We start from the raw sequence: 18,915 nt of genomic DNA, 5'->3' as shown, positions 1-18,915 counted from the left end.
TGATCATTTCAATATTTTGGTTTTGAAGTAATTTTCATTTCAACATTATTTATAACGAAAACATTGTAATGTCACTTAACACGTAATGGGCTAGAACTCACATTTTCAGTCAGATAAATATTACAAGCATGTCGATAATTGTATCTTCAATGTTATTTGTACATCTTTCTTCTCCCCACCCCACTCTTCCAGGCCTGTTTCACTTTGCTTCAATCCTATGGGAGTCAAGCAGTTTGGAATAGGATTTCCTTCCACTGACTATGAGGGAGGATTAAAGAATAGCTCCAGCCCTTGGTTTGAAATGCCGCATTGTTTGTAAGTACCGCACTGTTTTGTCACAGAACAGCTTTTGTTCAAAATAGGGGGGCAAAAACTGCAGGCTGAGCCACACAAACGATGTACTTTCTTGTAGCTTCATCCAAATATAGGCCTGGCGTTCTGCCCCCATGGAGCAGGTGCTGTCAATGCTCTGAATACTGAACATTTTTAAAGGATTCTTGGCTGGCCCAAAGTGTAAATAAAGGTACAAAACTATAATGTCTGTAAAATGGTAGATTATGCTATCCATGATTATAACAGCTCCATGCACTATGAAAAATATTTTCTCACCTCATAATTAATGAACTATTTTTAATTTTTCAATCTTTTGAAGTATAAACATTTCATATCTATCCTACACAGCAAGCCTGGTTGTCACCATCTCCAGCTGCACTGGAGCCAGACCACAAAGGCAGACTCCCTCTGCTGTCAGTGGCGCAGACTTGTAAATGTGTGCGGTATATGATTTTGGTATCCCCAACACAGAATGGAACTTACCCCACCCCCCAACACAGAATGGAACTTACCTCACCCCAACACAGAATGGAATTAACCACCCCCCCAACACAGAATGGCACTTACACACACACAGAATTCCCACAGTGCAGATAGAGGCCATTTCGGCCCATCGAGCCTGCACCGACACATATCCCACCCTATCCCCGTAACCCCACGTGTTTAATCCCCTAACACTAAGGGTCAATTTATCATAGCCAAATCAACCTAACCCACACATCTTTGGACTGTGGGAGGAAACCGGAGCACCCGGAGGAAACCCACGCAGACACAGGGAGAATGTGCAAACTCCACACAGACAGTCACCCGAGGCCAGATTTGAACCCGGGTCCCTGGCGCTGTGAGGCAACAGTGCTAACCACTATGCCACCATGCCCCCCTTACCCCACAACACAGAATGGAACTTACCCCACCCCCCAACACTGAATGGAACTTACCCCCCCAACACAGAATGGAACTTACCCCAACGACAGAATGGAGCTTAACCCCCCCAACAACAGAATGGAGCTTACCAACAACAGAATGGAGCTTACCCTCTCTCCCCAACACAGAATGGAACTTACCCCCCCCATCCAACACGGAATGGAACTTACCCCCCGCCAACAACAGAATGGAGCTTACCCCCCCAACACGGAATGGAACTAACCTGCCCCCCCCCCGCAATCCAACATGGAATGGAACTTACCCCCCCCAACACTGAATGGAACTAACCCACACACCCCCAATCCAACATGGAATGGAACTTACCCCTCCCCCCAACAACAGAATGGAACTTACACCCCCCCCCAAACACAGAATGGAACTTACCCCCCCAACACACAATGGAACCCCCCCCCCCAAAACACAGAATGGAACTTACCCCCCCAACACACAATGGAACCCCCCCCCCAAACACAGAATGGAACTTACCCCCCCCGAAACACAGAATGGAACTTACCCCCATCCCCCTGGCTTTAATAGCAGAGCGCTTGGAAAACAGTGACAGCATCGGACAAAGTCAACATGGATTTACAAAAGGTAAATCGTGCTTGACTAATCTACTGGAATTTTTTGAGGATGTAACTGGTAGAATAGATAAGGGAGAACCAGTGGATGTGGTGTATTTGGACTTTCAGAAGGCTTTCGATAAGGTCCCACATAAGAGATTAGCGTGCAAAGTTAAAGCACATGGGATTGGGGGTAAGGTACTGACTTGGATAGAGAACTGGTTGGCAGACAGGAAGCAAAGAGTTGGAATAAACGGGTCATTTTCCGAGTGGCGGGCAGTGACTAGTGGGGTTACGCAGCGATCGGTCCTAGGACCCCAGTTATTCACAATATATATTAATGATCTAGATGAGGGAACTAGATGTAATATCTCCCAAGTTTGCAGACGACACAAAGCTGGGTGTGTGTGTGTGCTGTGAGGAGGATGCAGAGAAACTCCAGTATGATTTGGACAGGTTGGGTGATTGGGCAGATGCATCTGCCCAATGTGGATAAATGCGAGGTTATCCACTTTGGTGGCAAAAACAGGAAGGCAGATTATTATCTGAATGGCAATAGATTGGGAAAAGGGGAAGTGCAACGAGACCTGGGTGTCCTTGTGCACCAGTCGCTGAAGGTAAGCATGCAGGTGCAGCAGGCGGTTAAGAAGGCAAATGATATGTTGGCCTTCATAGCGAGAGGATTCGAGTACAGGAGCAAGGATGTCTTGCTGCAGTTGTACAGGGCCTTGGTGAGACCACACCTTGAGTATTGTGTGCAGTTTTGGTCGCCTTATGAGGAAGGATGTTCTTGCCATGGAGGGAGTGCAGCGAAGATTCACCAGACTGATACCTGGGATGGCAGGAATGACATATGAAGAGAGATTGGGTCGATTGGGCTTACATTCGCTAGAGTTTAGAAGAATGAGAGGGGATCTCATTGAAACTTATAAAATTCCAACAGGACTAGACAGACTAGATGCAGGAAGGATGTTCCCGATGGCGGGGGAGTCCAGAACCAGGGGTCACAGTCTAAGGATAAGGGCCATGGTGTGGAGATGCCGGTGTTGGACTGGGGTGGACAAATGTAAGAAGTCACACAACACCAGGTTATAGTCCAACAGTTTTATTTGAAATCACAAGCTTTCGGAGCACTGCTCCTTCGTCAGGTGAAGTGGTGAGATGCCTATAGACACAGATTATATAGTCAGAGAATAATGCCAGATCTCTCCACTTCACCTGATGAAGGAGCAGCGCTCCGAAAGCTTGTGATTTCAAATAAAACTGTTGGACTATAACCTGGTGTTGTGTGACTTCTTACATAAGGATAAGGGGTAAGCCATTTAGGACAGAGATGAGGAGGAATTTCTTCACCCAGAGAATGGTGAACCTGTGGAATTCTCTACCACAGAAGGCCGTTGAGGCCTATTCATTAAATATATTCAAGAAGGAGTTAGATATATTTCTTAAGGCTAAAGGGATCAAGGGATATGGGGAGAAAGCAGGTTCAGGGTACTGAATTTGGATGATCAGCCATGATCTCATTAAATGGCGGAACAGGCTCGAGGGGCCGAATGGCCTGCTCCTGCTCCTATCTTCTATGTTTAAGACCACCTAAGTTTATTTCTTTTGATGAGGTTACTTACCTCTCTCTTTTCTAAAGATTATTTTCTCTCTTTTTTCAGATCTCCCTGGGTCATGCACTAATTAAGGTTGAGAACATTTTGTTTCTATTCAGCTACATTCTTATTTACATCACATTAATTAACATGCAGTGGAAAAGGAGAAATTCATAGGACAATTATTTAATGTTGATAAATAACCTTTCAACATCCAACCCTCATGTTAAAAGGACTTGCATGAGTTTCTACAGCTGAAAAAACCCAGATAATTATACACGAGTATAGAAAAGGCTAAATAAGAAACGGATTCTCAAAACACAACCTGACAAAACTGAACTGAATTTTGAAAATAATAATTTTAAAAATCCCACCGTCACACTTCCCTCCGCCCCAACTCTTCAGGCCCCCAATACACCCAACATGCTTCTTCCTTCTGCTGGAAAGACAACTTTAGAAAGAAAACATCTCTAGACCTCTCCACACAGGTAGCCAATGGCGCTCTGTGATCTGCCATTGATGCACTAATGTTAACCGTCCTCATCTCCCAACCCCCGCCGTGTTGCTCCACCTAGTGGCCTGGCTGAGTCCTGGAGAGGGTTGAAGGTGACAGCAGAAACTACAGTAATTAAAATGATAACCCAATGGTTGCGAATAGAGTGCTCTATCTCAAGACTACCCCAAGAACGATAATATTAGTAGATCTAAAGATGATAAAGGTCTTTTACCACAAATGATTTGGATCCTAATTTTAATCAGCACTTTGGTTCAGCTTTATAAAAAGATGGCAGGTGTTTTATTTGGATGGTTTCATTATGGTCACTCTGCATCATGCTAATGAAACCCTGTACATGCTATTTGTATAGAGATTGGGATCTTAGGCCTCTGCTTGTTTCCTTGGGGTAAAGATCATTCTAAGAGAGTGTGACTCATTGGGATGGTAGGACAAATCATTGTTATTTTTGACATTTTCTAGGGTGCTTCCATTATGTGAATGCACTGTGTACCTCTTCAGCATGGTCACCAAGATACCTTTCATCATCACCATGGCAATATATTTTCCCACACAGGATCGAGGGCCGCAACCAAATGGCTGAAAATAGCGGTGAGGAACCTACAAATACCGGAGAGTTAAAGTTATATTACGCTTGCACAAATAGGTAGGAGCAGCATATGTTTTTAAAATAAGCAACCGCGACTATGTACAATGTCTGCACGAGGTTTAAACCAGACCTTTGCCACTATCTAGAACACAGAAAACATATGGTTTGATGAAACCTTTGGACTGTGGGAAGATCCAGAGAAATTCCTGGCATTCGAGGCTGGCTCTGGTTGATTTTCAGATGATGATGAAACAAATGGCAAGATAACTCGGCGTCCTTTGCCACTGAGACCCTATCTCACTCTGCATGCCTGAATTTCCATTGTGTGACCATGGCAGGCGATGACCGCCCTTCCCCCACCGAGTTGTTGGCAATCTAAAGCTTAAAAGTTGAGTGAGTCTTTACCAGCAAGGAGCTGAGCCAAACAGGCAAGGTAGGCCTCAGGTTGGATCCTCAGTCTGTACTGAGTTGCTGAATTTAGCTGGGACAACAGTAGGGACATTACAGTTGCCCTCAGCACTCTTGGTTTAGGGAGAGATAAATTGACCGGGCTTTCTGCTCCTGGTCATATGTTCTGACGTCAGGTGAAGACAGGATCAGGCTTGTCTGTGGTGCTCGTCATGATCAAATACTTTTCTGGCCCTCACTGCCAAGTTCACATATGAACAATGGCTACTTGGGGGAGGCATAGCAGGGTCATCAGTGCCATGAAACCATACCTCACTCAACAAGAAGTCAACACTATCAGAGGGTAGAGTGGGGAAAAAATGGCCACAAACAAAAGTCAGTACATGTAAAAACAAATTAGTTAAAATTTAAGAAAAGGAAAAAGTAAAAACAGCTCACAATTTTTTTTGGAAAATGTTATTGTTGAAATCAGAAATCTATGCTTCGACTTTGCTGTGACTCTGATAGAATGTTGTAAAGGAGTTGATGAATGCAGTCTTACGGTTTTCTTTGTGCAGAAAGTAACATTATTACTGTATGACTCCAATAATATGTTAAAACATAGAAACATAGAAGATAGGAGCAGCAGTAGGCCATTCGGCCCCTCGAGCCTGCTCCGCCATTCAATGAGATCATGGCTGATCATCCAAATTCAGTACCCTGTTCCTGCCTTCTCCCCATATCCCTTGATCCCTTTAGCCATAAGAAATATATCCAACTCCTTCTTGAATATATTTAATGAATTGGCCTCTACTGCCTTCTTTGGTAGAGAATTCCACAGGTTCACCACACTCTGGGTGAAGAAATTCCTCCTCATCAAAAGTTCTAAACTGGGTACGGTTTCCTCGTTAACACAAGAGCGGAATTTAGTATAACAGCTTTTTCAACCAGAATTTCTGAAACAAAAATTGTAAAGGTATTTTGTAATGGCCGCTATAGCAACTTGTACCAAAGTGGTAGCTCTGTTTTCCATACGAGTCAACCTTGGGTGAGACTGCCAATATTAGGACCAATTGGAGTCAAATTATGACTCTGGTCACCAACAGCTGGATTGTAACTATCCATTTAGCGCTGTGTTTATGCTACAGAATTGCACTGAGAAGTGGCTCTGAGGTTCATAGTATCTCCTCCCTGTTGGTGAAATAACTCATTTATATCTGTAAGAGTTTCTGTGGGAGTCCATCAGTTTCCACCCCCAACACCCGATCCTTCAGTTCTAGTTCCCAAGTGGTTTTTCAAAAGACTGGCTTGACCTCTTTCTTTTTGTGTAGAAAGGAGCTTAAAAATGTTTATTTGAAATGAAGCTGTACATGCAGCAACATGCCTGTGCCCACATGTTCAGATGAAGTATATTGACACATGTGCAGGTTTCATATATTTGGAGGCTGACTGTATAAAAGCAGGGTGGCCCGAGGCTGGCCATGACTGTTAATTGAGGGCCACAATTTGTTTTGGAGCTGCCCAGCCTGTAGTGTGTTGACCAGATCAGGTAACTTTGGATCAACTCGTCCAACATTATGGCCGTTACCATCAATGAAGCCATTATGCAATTAATAGGGCTCCTCTCCATCACTGAAGGCACTGGAGCTGACCTTGCCCATGGTTTTGTATCCTATCATGAGTAGCACTTTCAGGAAAGGAGGGGGGGGGAGAACTCGAGGAGTTAAAAATCCAAATTCAAAATTGCATGCAGGGTCAGAGGAATTTTCCTGGGATGAGAGGCACTGAACTCTCTCTAACACCTGGCCAAATGGGAGGCCAGACATGGAGCATCCGCAGGCATTACAACCAACCCTGAGCTTGTCCAACATCCAGGCATGCTCACTTTCCAGCTGGGGGTTCCCTGGATAGTGAGCAATGGGAACCCTGGCTGATTTCTTCGCCTGGGACTTGTGTTTAGTTGGCGCACTTAGAATCCTGAGCTGTCTGTACGTTGGTCTTCTGACTCAGAGCATCATCTGAACATGAACCAGTGGGCATAACTACACACCCTGCAACAAAAAATGTCAGCACATCACCATCTACCTAAATAGCATTTCATGTGTATTGAATATTGCCCTTACACTGACTTTATGAAGCTGGAATAGTGTTTAGGACTGTCATACGTGGAGCTCAATTTTCAGCAAGTGGGGATACTCACATTTTGTGCAAAATTTTCCAGGTTGAATTCATTTGGCTTGAGAAAGAATTCGACTTTGTGCATGCGGCCCAGGTTAAGGATAATGTTGGTGCCCTTTTTTACTGGGTAGCCATCAATCACGTCATCTTTAAGTGCCTTGCGCATGGTGAAGTCCACCACGGGCTGGTACCTCATGCTCTCATTAATAAAATTCTCCACAGTCTTCAGCTGCTGCAGGTCACTGTTCTGTACATCCCTTTCACCTAGAAATGAAGAGGGAAGAGTGTAATCCAGCATTGCTGTGTATGTAATAACTCATAGAAAATTGGAGTGATTATAGCTCTCATTGATTTTACACTATTGGAAATTAGAAAGGTGGTCAGATATATCCATAGGGGCTGACTACTCATTAACCATATGTTGTAAAAGTATTTGAACTCCCACTGTGAAGAAGTGACTTTTTTTTAATTCATTGATGGGATGTGGGCGTCGCTGGCTGGCTAGGCCTGCATTTAGTGCCCATCCCTAATTGCCCTTGAGAAGATGGTGGTGAGCCGCCTTCTTGAACCGCTGCAGTCCATATGGTGTAGGTACACCCACAATGCTGTTAGGAAGTGAGTTCCAGGATTTTGGCCCAGTGACAGTGAAGGAACGGCAATACAGGTCCAAGTCAGGATGGTGTGTGGCTTGGAGGGGAACTTGTAGGTGGTGATGTTCCCATGCGTCTGCTGCCCTTGTCCTTCTAAGTGGTAGAGGTCGCGGGTTTGGAAGGTGCTGTTGAAGGAGCTTTGGCGAGTTGCTGCAGTGCATCTTGTAGATGGTACACACTGCAGCCACAGTGCGCCGGTGGTGGAGGGAGTGAATGTTGAAGGTGGTGGATGGAGTGCCAATCAAGTGGGCTGCTTTATCCTGAATGGTGTCGAGCTTCTTGAGTGTTGTTGGAGCTGCACTCATCCAGGCAAGTGGAGAGTATTCCATCACACTCCTGACTTGTGCCTTGTAGATGGTGGAAAGGCTTTGGGGAGTCAGGAGGGGAGACACTCGCCGCAAAATTCCCAGCCTCTGGCCTGCTCTTGCAGCCACAGTATTTATATGGCTGGTCCAGTTCAGTTTCTGATCAATGGTAACCCCCAGGATGTTGATAGTGTAAAAGAATTTGAACTCCCACTGTGAAGAAGTGACTTTGTAACCATGCTTAGTCCATAATAGGAATGTGAGTAATAGGTCCCCATGTCACCATGTTAAAGCGAGCAGCCCAGTCAATAGGGCCTCAAACACAAAGCACATGAGATCTAAAGGAAGTTGAGCAAATTTGGGGGGGGGGGGGGGGAGGTGGATGGAATAGTGGGGGCGGGTGGATGGTCCAACAGATGAAGAAAAGGTTCTGCTAAGATCTTGATCACACTGGGGAGATACCAAGTTAAGGACCAAGCTCGGCTTAGAGCAAGGGCGAGTCAGAGGGGGCATTGTCCCAAGTCATTCTCAAGCACATCCTAGCAGCTAGTTTCAGCGCAGGTACCTAGGGGCAGGTCTCTTGCCCGCTCTCCTACAAATGCTGCCCGACACGTGTAATCAAGAAAGGGGACAAAATACAGTTTTTTTTTAATTTTTTTAAAAAGGGTGAGTTTTACTCTCAAAGAGAAGATAAAAGGATATATGGTGGTTATTTACCTACAATGCTTCACACCAGTGAGGTCTGAAAGTACAGCTGGGACATTGATTTAAGGGCCTCCTTAAAAGCTATATATGGGTGCCATATTAAGGGAAATTGAAACAAAATCAATTACATTTGGACTTTGCATTATTTTAATTTAACGGCAAGTTAATGGAACTGCCACTTTAATTCTTAGCGAGGAGTCTGCAATAAATTGCTTCGGCGAAATCAAGGACATAAGGACACTATGTACTGAAACAAAATCAAGGAACTGTGCCATCAGGAAATGAGCCAGCATCAGTGCCACCTAAAAGACACTGAGCTGGCATTCTAGACAATATGTTATTGTCCCAGCATTTGTTCTTCTTCAAATAAACAGGCAGGCATTTATGTTGATCTATTAGTCCATTACTCATCATAAAATTTGAAACCCCTTTCCACACAGATTATAGCCTTGTTCTTAGGAAAGCACTGGTAAAGTCCTTTGACAATGCAGCGTTGAAGGCCTGTTGAGTCGCCAAACGTCTACTCAGCAGGCTTTCAACACATGAAAATTGAAACAAAATATCCGTCTCAGTCAGTCCCCCCCAGCAGTGCAGTGGAAAACCAAAGCCCTGTCACACTGGCAGCAGATACATGCGTTCTGTGACAGAAAACAAAGATGCCAGATTCTGTATTGGTCATTCTGACTGGACAAGTAATCTCAAAAGCAATGCTCACTACCACGTGCGGTCATTGCAAGATAGTAATAGAGCAAGTCATGCGAGGAGCGGGCTTAGCGGCCTGATGTGGAACAGAGACTCTTTGGCCATCGCCCCTGGAGCAGTGACCTCGAGCCCTGTGGTCAGTGATGATACGGGCTGATTGTTTGACAGCTCCTCCACCATTGGTTCACCAAGCTGGCTAATGGGTTTGAAACAGGCCCAATGTGTATGGTCGGAAGAAAGAGAAGCTTTGACTTATCATTTTCGATGTTGTAAATGTAGCCCTTGAGTACTCGCTAACCTTGACAGAGGCTCGGAAAATCAAGCTGTTACATTTGCAACATCTAGCTGTTTGAGTGCTTTGCAAGGCCAATCCAGCAACGCTGGGCAAAGGGGCTGAGGCAACGTTCCCTTTAGGTTGGACGGTGTCGCGGCTGCGCAGCTCTCTGGACCTCCCGCGCAGTCGGCTCGCCGGCTTTTCAATGCAAAAAAAACTGCGCTTGCACAGTATTTTGAATGGGCTGCGCAGCCCCTTTAAAGGGGCCGTGTACCCCCCCAAAAAATTAACGGCAACATTGGCCTGAGATCTAACCAAATGCCTGATCCAGCTCAAGCTTTTGCTATGGCAGTGCAAAAATAAAACCTAAGGGGTCGTACTTCATTTTTTCAGATTATTTCATTATTTTGACAATTTGGAACAATCAAGTTTTCAAAGGCAATTTTAATCAGCATTGTATTCTGTGAAAAGTTGTAAAAGGTGCTTTACTTATTTTACATAGAAATTACAACATGGAAAGAGGCCGTTCGGCCCAACCAGTCTGTGTTCATGTTTACCCTCCACACGAGCAGTAGTCCTACTCTCCTGTGCCCGCCCTGTTGCCATATCCCCTTTCTCTTTGCCTGCCAGAAGTATATTTGGGAAATCTGAGCGCAAGCTGAGCATAATTTAACTAAAATGGTTGGAAAATCAGGTACAACGTGCACCCGAAGATCTGTTATGTGCTGCCGGCAGGCGAGTCAGCGGATTGTAGACATGGCAAAGTCTTGGCTTCCTTGTATTTTGAGTCTGAGGTAAGGGATGGGGGAGGGAAGCCTGAGGATGTGTTTTGTGATGCCAAAAACGAGTTTGGAGTTGTTTCTACTCTGTAGGACTATCATGAAGTCGTAAGCAGTTTTGGCCAAGGGGATTGAGCAACAGTACAGATTGAAATAATCCAGCCAAAGATGGTGGTGGCCTCCCAGACCAGTTGACCGTCAAGTGCATGCAAGCTTAGAGTCAGCAGATTCAAGACCGCAGACGTGACTGTTACACCGGTACAGCGGTTGGGAGGAGAGGTAGTCCTGGATCTGAGGGGCATGCGGATGAGGGACACACAGACCCACAATCCTAGGTGCATGGATGCCATTTGCTACTTTGATTGATGCTGCAGGCAGAGTGGAAGCCAGATTGAAGGGCCTTGAACAATGAGTGGGGGAGGAAAGGCAGTTGTACAGGAGATCGATGGAGTCATTGCTGTCATTTGAGGGTGGCAGGCCAAAGGATGGGAATGGAGATTGATTGATTAAATCCAAAGTTTTCTTTTTATTTTATTTTTGACCCAAACAGCGCATATTTGCTTGCAGCCGAGTTCACCTGGCTGTTCCGACCCAAATTGAGGAAAAAATAAAATTCAAACATAATGAGGACTCAAACATAAGAAAGTCGAACTGTGGGCATTGAAATGATTGTTTCCCACTTTGTGTCTCATACCTGTAACTGCTTGAATCTCTTCGACTATTTTCTTTTCCACTTCAGGGTGCTGCGCAATAAGCATTAGCATGAAAAAGATGCTGACAGACATTGTGTCCGGTCCTGCTATCAGAATTTCCAGCATGCTCTGTCTCACGTTGTCCGCAGTCAGCTCCCCATGTGTCTACAGAGCAGCAGAAAAACAACCTTATTTTGACACTGGTAGATTTGATGTGAGCATTATCATAGATTCATAGAATAGTACAGCACAGGAGGAGGCCATTCGGCCCATCGAGTCTGCACCCCCCCCCCACTCTTTCCCTATATCCCTGCAATTTTTTCTCCTTCAATTATTTATCCAATTCCCTTTTGAAGGCTACTATTGAATCTGTATCCATCGCCCAGGTGCATTCCAAATCCTAACCACTCGTTGTGTAAAATATCAATCTATATTACATTGCAATCTACATTATTCAACTGTAACCGCTTGCAGAAGCCACAAACATGGCTACTGTGGATAAAGGTCATGTCACCTGTATAGATGGTAGAATTATTAACAAACAGGACAGGACATGGTGAGTGATGGAAAAACAGAGATGTGCGCTGTTATCTGATGTGAGAGAGTTTCATGATGTACAAAAATGCAAATATTGAAAAAGGGTTTTACTTCCAAATGATCACCTACCTCACAAATAAATATATGAAAGAGAGTTTATCTCTAATGGTTCATTCAAGTTGAATCAAAGGAGAAGGCAACAATTAGTAATTTGTATTTGGGTTTGAATTTGAATTTGATCATTTTTACTATTTTGTGGACATGCGGTGCTGCTTGCTTCCTTCCCCCTCTTCCTCCTGGCACCACAATCAAGGCAGGCAACCCACTCCCAGCCTCCGCCAGTGTCAAACTATAGCTGCCATTAGGGGCCAGAAATGAGCTTTGCTCCACACAGTCTGCTGATCTGTGAATCAGCACGGCTTGAAAATACAAGCTCAGCGTGCAGCAATTATGCTGCAAACTCATCCCCAATCATTCTAGAATGTAGGAATAAGCAAAAATTCATTTTTTCCCCCTTATTTCCTCACAGTCTTATTGCTTAGCACACTAATTTTTCTGGAATGAGACAGACTCTTGGCCCCTAACCTTCAGTAAATGTTAGTGCCACAAGGACAACGGTTGAATGACATTCTTTTTCAAATGTTTCCTGTCATAGGTGTCCTTGCTCAGTGCTGCTCTAAGATATGTGTAAACTTTCATGAACTGTACATGTTTTGTCTTGTCAACTAATCTTATTTAGCTAAATTATACATAATTTCATCCATTTTCTTCAAATGTTTGAATCATGCTGCTGAGACCTACAGTACGGTGAGATCCAGACTATCTGTTGTGTGGATTTTCTTGCACAAATTAAGTGAAATTGTAGGTTTAAAAAATAAATTTTAAGTTATTTATACTTAATTAATTAAGAATTGGACCCTGCCCTGAGTCAGCAACGTAAGGCAAGCAGGGGAGAAAATTGGATTGGAAAACGGACAGGCGACAAAAGAAAGTTTCACTTATCTTAAAAGCGAAGAGTATTGAAAAGGTGATGATAAAAGGAAAGAAAATCACAAACAGAGGAGTAATATTGTTGGAAAGAAAGGATTGGAAATAGGGAAGTAACGTACAAAAAGGACAAGAGAAAGTCATAAACAAAAAGAAAAAAGAAACAAAGGAAAAATTCAAATAGAAGCAAAAGGATGAAGAAGGGGAACCAAATGTGAAAAGGAAGGAGACAGAAAAGTGAAGCTGAATTAAGGAAAAGGAGCATCAGTAATACAGAGCGGCCTGAAATGATCGAAGATTAACAAAATAAATTAGAAAGAGAAAATAATGAAAAAAAAACTTAAAAATATGAACTAGACAAAAATAAAAAGATATAAATATGTAACAGGAAATAAGAGAGAAGAATAAAAATATAAATACATTAGAATGTTAAAGCAAACATGGGGGCCAACAATAAAAGTCATGAATTAAATTAAAAATAAAAATATTCTGGAATGGACCTCCAGGCAATATTCATGAGGTGTCATGTAATATCTGAACTGGCTGTCTTTATATCGGACAATAGGAACCACAAAAGCAAAGAAGCAGAAATAATGTGAATTAACAAAGAGCTGGCAAACATCTGCTCCAAGTTTACATAAGAACATAAGAAATAGGAGCAGGAGTCGGCCATTCGGCCCTTCGAGCCTGCTCCGCCATTCAATGAGATCATGGTTGATCTTCTGCCTCAATTCCATTCACCGGCCCTATCGCCATATCCCTTGATGCCCTTACTAGTCAGGAATCTATCGACTTCTGTTTTGAATATACCCAATGACTGAGCCTCCACAGCCCTCTGGGGTAGAGAATTCCAAAGATTCACCACCCTCTGTGAAGAAATTTCTTCTCATCTCAGTCCTGAATGGCCTACCCTTTATCCGGAGGCTGTGGCCCCTGGTTCTAGACTCCCCAGCTAAGGGAAACACTCTCCCTGCATCCACCCTATCAAGCCCTGTAATAATTTTGTATGCTTCAATGAGATCCCCTCTCATTCTTCTGAATTCAAGAGAATACAGGCCTAGTTTACTCAATCACTTCTCATACGACAGTCCCGCCATCCCAGGAATCAATCTTGTGAACCTTTGTTGCACTCCCTCTATGGCAAGTATATCCTTCCTTAGGTAAGGAGATCAACATTGTGCACCGGTGTTTAAAGGTGACAAGACTTTGGATGGCTACAGCAAGAAAAAATGGCCTAGAAATTCAGTGGGCTGCGCCACCCGTTAGCGCCTTAAGAGGGCGCTAAGTGGGTCGGAAGCCACTGGCCACGCCTCCCGCTAAATTCAGCGGGATGTTAATGGTGGTGCTAGCCGTTAGTGCTGCGCCGCTACCGATGACGTCAATCGTGCGCAGTGCCCCGCTAACGCCCCGATCGCAATATTTAGATGCGCTCCCTGCTTGAACGCCGGGCGCTATTTGCAACCAGTTCAGGGGGGCCTACCTGCGACGGTAGAGGCGCCAATTAAAGGAGGTGCGGGGTGGACATTTTATTTGCTGGGCACCTGCCAGCACCTCTCCACGCTGCCGTCCCCGGCCTCCTGAGCCCCCACCTCCCCCCCCCGGCGGAGTGCCTACTGCGTTCCAAGAGCCCGGCACTTCTCCTCGGTGCCGGGCTCTTTTGCCGGCACTTGCGATCCTTGATCGCGCTGCACAAGGCCCCTCCCCTTTAAGAAGGGGAGGAAGGCCTGCAGTACCGCAGCGCGCCGTGCTGCAGCATGTGGCGCTGCAGCACGTTGCGCAGCGATATTCAGCTGCAGCGCCCCAAGAGGGATGCAGGGCGCCTCCAGTAGTGCCACGCTTCCCTCTGGGGCACGCAAACTGAATTTCTGGCGGGCGGCCGCGACTGCTTCCGGGGCGCTACTTTTAGCGTCCTGGCGAGGCTGGCGCCCCAAACGGGGCTATAGTGAATTTCTCGGCCAATATGTCTGCAAACATCATTTTTCATTCGACGATATCCTTGTAAATGACAATGCTAATTCGATTTTTATTGGGATTTTCATTGGCAAGTGTCTACCTGCGCAAATATCAGGTCGGTTGCAAAGTCGGTGATGTCTTGCAGTTTTTCAGCCTCTCTCAGCTCTTGCTGCTTTTTCAGTAGCAGCCCTTCCACCGCATCCTGCAGATCCTGGCTGCAATTTGAGAACAGACTAGAATGATGGTGAGCATGACAACAGGCTCTCATTTACTTGGAGCTAGCCAGCGGTTTGTAAATATTAGGTATGGTTGCATAAGAAACGCCATCCCGTCAAGAGATGGCTACAGTATTGGAAAAGAGTGACCGTTCGCAGTGATTATTCAAAGGGTAACTTTGCACATTCACAAGATAATCGCAGATGAGGAAGGCCATTTTAGTTTCATTTCAGATCACACTTCCATGAAAACCAAACTTAACATTCCTCCCATCGTGTTACCTAACTGGCTCGTGAATGAGTCCAAGATATTCACTTCCCCAACTCTACTCCGAAGCAAACCTAAACCCCATCTGCACAAACCATGGCAGATGCGGAGACTTGATGCACAAATGGAGCATTAAAAACTCTCCACTGCGCGACTGTGGTCACCCAGAACAGACCATGGAACATATAACGACTCAATGCCCCATTCACACATACGGAGGAGGCATATTTATCTAACTCCTTCTTGAATATATTTAATGAATTGGCCTTAACTGTCTTCTGTGGTAGAGAATTCCACAGGTTCACCACTCTCTGGTTGAAGAAATTCCTCCTCATCTCAGTCCTAAATGGCTTACCCCTTAACCTTAGACTGTGACCCCTGGTTCTGGACTCCCCCACCATCGGGAACAGCCTTCCTGCATCTAGTCTGTCTAGTCCTGTTAGAATTTTATAAGTTTCAATGAGATCCCCTCTCATTCTTCTAAACTCCAGCGAATATAAGCCTAATCGACCCAATCTCTCTTCATACGTCATTCCTGCCATCCCAGGTATCAGTCTGGTGAATCTTCGCTGCACTCCCTCCATGGCAAGAACATCCTTCCTCAGATAAGGCGACCAAAACTGCACACAATACTCAAGGTATGGTCTCACCAAGGCCCTGTACAACTGCAGCAAGACATCCTTGCTCCTGTACTCGAATCCTCTCGCTATGAAGGCCAGCATACCATTTGCCTTCTTAACCGCCTGCTGCACCTGCATGCTTACCTTCAGCGACTGGTGCACAAGGACACCCAGGTCTCGTTGCACTTCCCCTTCTCCCAATCTATTGCCACTCAGACAATAATCTGCCTTCCTGTTTTTGCCACCAAAAATCATTTCAAGTGATGATCACACACTCCTTCTTGAACTGTCCTAAATTGTCCTTTCACCAGTTTTAGCCTGTGTCTCCTTGTTGTAATGTATTGGCCTAGATAGTTTACAGATCATTAAAATAAATGTGCAACATGTTCTATTATTTTGAAGGATTGCAATGTTTTAGAGATTTCTGTTTAATCTAAGGTAACAGCTAATGAAATCTTCCCAACTTTAGTAGCCTTAAGCAATAGGTCCAAGCTCCAGATAGCCAGCGATAAAGGAAGTGATACTCACGCAGCTTTTTCATACTTCTTATACATCCATTTGAATTTGAAGAAGATGTCTGGTTTCAGCAGGAGTGTCTGCCATGTGTCAAAATACTTCTGAATTTTAGACACAATTTCTCCCTCTACAAAAAAAAGAAAATGTCAAATACTCCATACTTCTTTTATTCGAAAACATACTATTAAATGTAGAAATGATTGAATGACTGAATGAATGAATGAATGATTGGCTTAGTAATCCACAGCCGGCCCCCACCTCCACCCCTCAGTGTACAAGAAGCGTGCAATCGCAATAATGATGCGGCTGGAGGTTGTAAATTGATTTCCTGTGGGGGGGGAAAAGAAATGCGTAATTTGAATCCAATTCTGCACACTGACATTATCCACAGCTTCAGTTTTCCGCGAATTTCAATTTTGATCCTTGATTAAGATGTCAGAAGGCCATTGGGGTGTAATTTACCCCTGTGGTATTTGTAATGAACTGTGCTCACGTGCAATTTCATGCATAAAGCAAATGGGTTAATGAATGAATGAATTAACATGGCACCGAGAGATTTCACATGAACGATGGTATTGTGTTTGTGACTAATTTTGCACCATTTTAATCCTCACTGTCGGAATGGCTGCTAATAGGATAGAATTCACATTGAGATTAGGTGCATCAAAGTGAATGCCAGTTAGTTCAGACAGCATTGTATAGAAGAAGTTGGTATTGCACTGCACTCAAGTTGTATAAAGGAGCATATTAATTATTATAACTACCTATATGCCAGATGACTGCTTTAAACAGGGTAGAAATTGGGATTACCATGCAGTGGGACTCTGAGGAACAGCCTGTTGGAGATGTCTAATGTGATGGCTCTCAGGAACAGCAGTATATCCACGCAGGCAGTGCTGGTGTCGTTCCCTCCCAACAGTTTCTCCAGGTGATTACGAGTAGACTCCACACTCACAGCAAGGGTCCTCTGAAGGCCAGGGCCAGTCAAGGCTGAAACGGACACACACACACACACCACTCACAACAACTCCAACATTGTACACAATGACTATTAAAAAAAAAATTAATTGCAGTTCAATGTGTATTAACAGCCCATGATGCAGCGTGCGATAAAGATTTTTTTACAACAACTTACATCTATGTAGAAAAAGAAAATACAAAAAGAAAATACTGCAAATGCTGGAAATCTGAAATAAAAACAGAAAATGCTGGAGATACTCAGCAGGTCAGGCAGCATCTGTGAAGAGAGAAACAGAGTTAATGTTTCAGGTCGATGACCTTTCGTCAGAACTGGGAACCAGTTCTGATGAAAGGTCATCGACCTGAAACGTTAACTTTGTTTCTCTCTTCACAGATGCTGCCTGACCTGCTGAGTATCTCCAGCATTTTCTGTTTTTATTACATCTATGTAGCATGCTTTGCACAGAACATCTGAGAGTGGTTTACAAGGGGCAGATGAGGACATCAAGCAGAGGTAGGTTCTTTAAAGAGCGTTTGAAAGTAGCAAGGCAAAGTAGTTTCGTAAGAGAGTTCCACAGAGTAAGGGTTTAGTGATTGACAGCCCAGCCTCTGATAATGGAGTGGAGAGAGCAAAGGATGGGTAGTGAACCACAACTGGGGAGCAGAGGGTGCGGGTTAGGATGTATGGATAGGCAGCAAAATTCTGCTTTAGTTGATAATATTGTAATTGAATGGAACCAAACACTCTGCTATGAGTAAGCAAGCACAGTAGATGAATCAATGATCTGTAACAGTGTTTCCTGCATTTTCTGTTGTTATTTCAGATTTCCAGCATCCGCAGTATCTTGCTATTGTTCTAGTAAAAGGTATTTGTTCAACTCCTGAACCTTTTCCCGTTTAGAAAATACGGTTCAAATCCACCCTAGGATCATTTTTAACCAGACCCGCTTTTAATATTTTTTTTTTTTTAGAACTGACAGCCTTCCAAAATACAGCAGTCACTCTACTCCTGTAGAGCCAGCTCCTGAAATGTAGGGCGGAAGGTATCACAGGATCATAGAATGATACAGCACAGAAGGAGGCCATTCAGCCGACCGTGCCAGTGCTCTTTCCCCATAGCCCTGTCATTTTTCCCCCTTCAAGTATTTATCAGAGTTATCACCGGTGTCCTGGCCAATATTTATCCCTCAACCAACATAACAAAAACAGATTATCTGGTCATTATCACATTGAAGTTTGTGGGATCTTGCTGTGCGCAAATTGGCTACCGCGTTTCCCACATTACAACAGTGACTCCACTTCAAAAGTACTTCATTGACTGTAAAGCGCTTTGAGGCGTCCGGTGGCCGTGAAAGGCGCTATAGAAATGCAAGTTTTTCTTTCTTTCCCTGTTTGAATGCTACTATTGAATCTGCTTCCACCCCCAGTTCAGTCATGATCATCACTATTCTGAAGCGTTTTCAAGCCAAACTACTGAGAAATCGACACTGGTGTAGTTTCTCTTTGCCAAATATGGAGTGCGCCCTCTCTCCTCTTAGGGACACGCCCTACATCCATAGAGCAAGAACCAAGGCTGAGGAACCCCCACCTGCTTACACCCGAGACTTAGGGAGCCCCTGACTTCCACATCATAGTTTGATCTTCTCACTCCAGTGGAACAGCCAGA

At 44.4% G+C, this 18,915-nt stretch overlaps 2 protein-coding genes across 7 annotated transcripts in view; one reads left to right on the top strand and one right to left on the bottom strand.

Annotated features, from left to right (window-relative positions):
* Nucleotides 1-18,915, top strand: part of gldn (gliomedin) — a 252,817-nt gene that overhangs the window by 126,661 nt on the left and 107,241 nt on the right. For 2 of the 3 annotated variants that reach the window (XM_085968628.1, XM_085968629.1), the window contains 2 exons: nt 193-315; nt 4,489-4,578. In XM_085968628.1, the coding sequence (XP_085824754.1) occupies nt 193-315; nt 4,489-4,578 (213 nt within the window). Of the gene's footprint in view, nt 1-187; nt 316-4,488; nt 4,579-18,915 lie in introns of those variants that run through there. The other variant, XM_085968630.1, reaches the window with a different exon arrangement.
* Nucleotides 1-18,915, bottom strand: part of cyp19a1a (cytochrome P450, family 19, subfamily A, polypeptide 1a) — a 28,288-nt gene that overhangs the window by 6,931 nt on the left and 2,442 nt on the right. Inside the window, exons 4-10 of one of the 4 annotated variants that reach the window (XM_085968632.1) lie at nt 17,100-17,279; nt 16,302-16,416; nt 14,771-14,885; nt 11,196-11,358; nt 7,109-7,350; nt 5,368-5,476; nt 4,426-4,532 (exon numbers count right to left, since the gene is read on the bottom strand). In XM_085968632.1, the coding sequence (XP_085824758.1) occupies nt 4,426-4,532; nt 5,368-5,476; nt 7,109-7,350; nt 11,196-11,358; nt 14,771-14,885; nt 16,302-16,416; nt 17,100-17,279 (1,031 nt within the window). Of the gene's footprint in view, nt 1-3,099; nt 4,533-5,367; nt 5,477-7,108; nt 7,351-11,195; nt 11,359-14,770; nt 14,886-16,301; nt 16,417-17,099; nt 17,280-18,915 lie in introns of those variants that run through there. The other 3 variants (XM_085968634.1, XM_085968633.1, XM_085968636.1) reach the window with 3 other exon arrangements.

Source organism: Somniosus microcephalus, chromosome 27, assembly GCF_052327205.1.
Source record: "Somniosus microcephalus isolate GS21.2 chromosome 27, FLI_Smic_1.0, whole genome shotgun sequence".
Taxonomy (NCBI): domain Eukaryota; kingdom Metazoa; phylum Chordata; class Chondrichthyes; order Squaliformes; family Somniosidae; genus Somniosus; species Somniosus microcephalus.
Note: the sequence above shows the minus strand (reverse complement) of the source record. Positions and strands in the feature narration are given on the sequence as shown.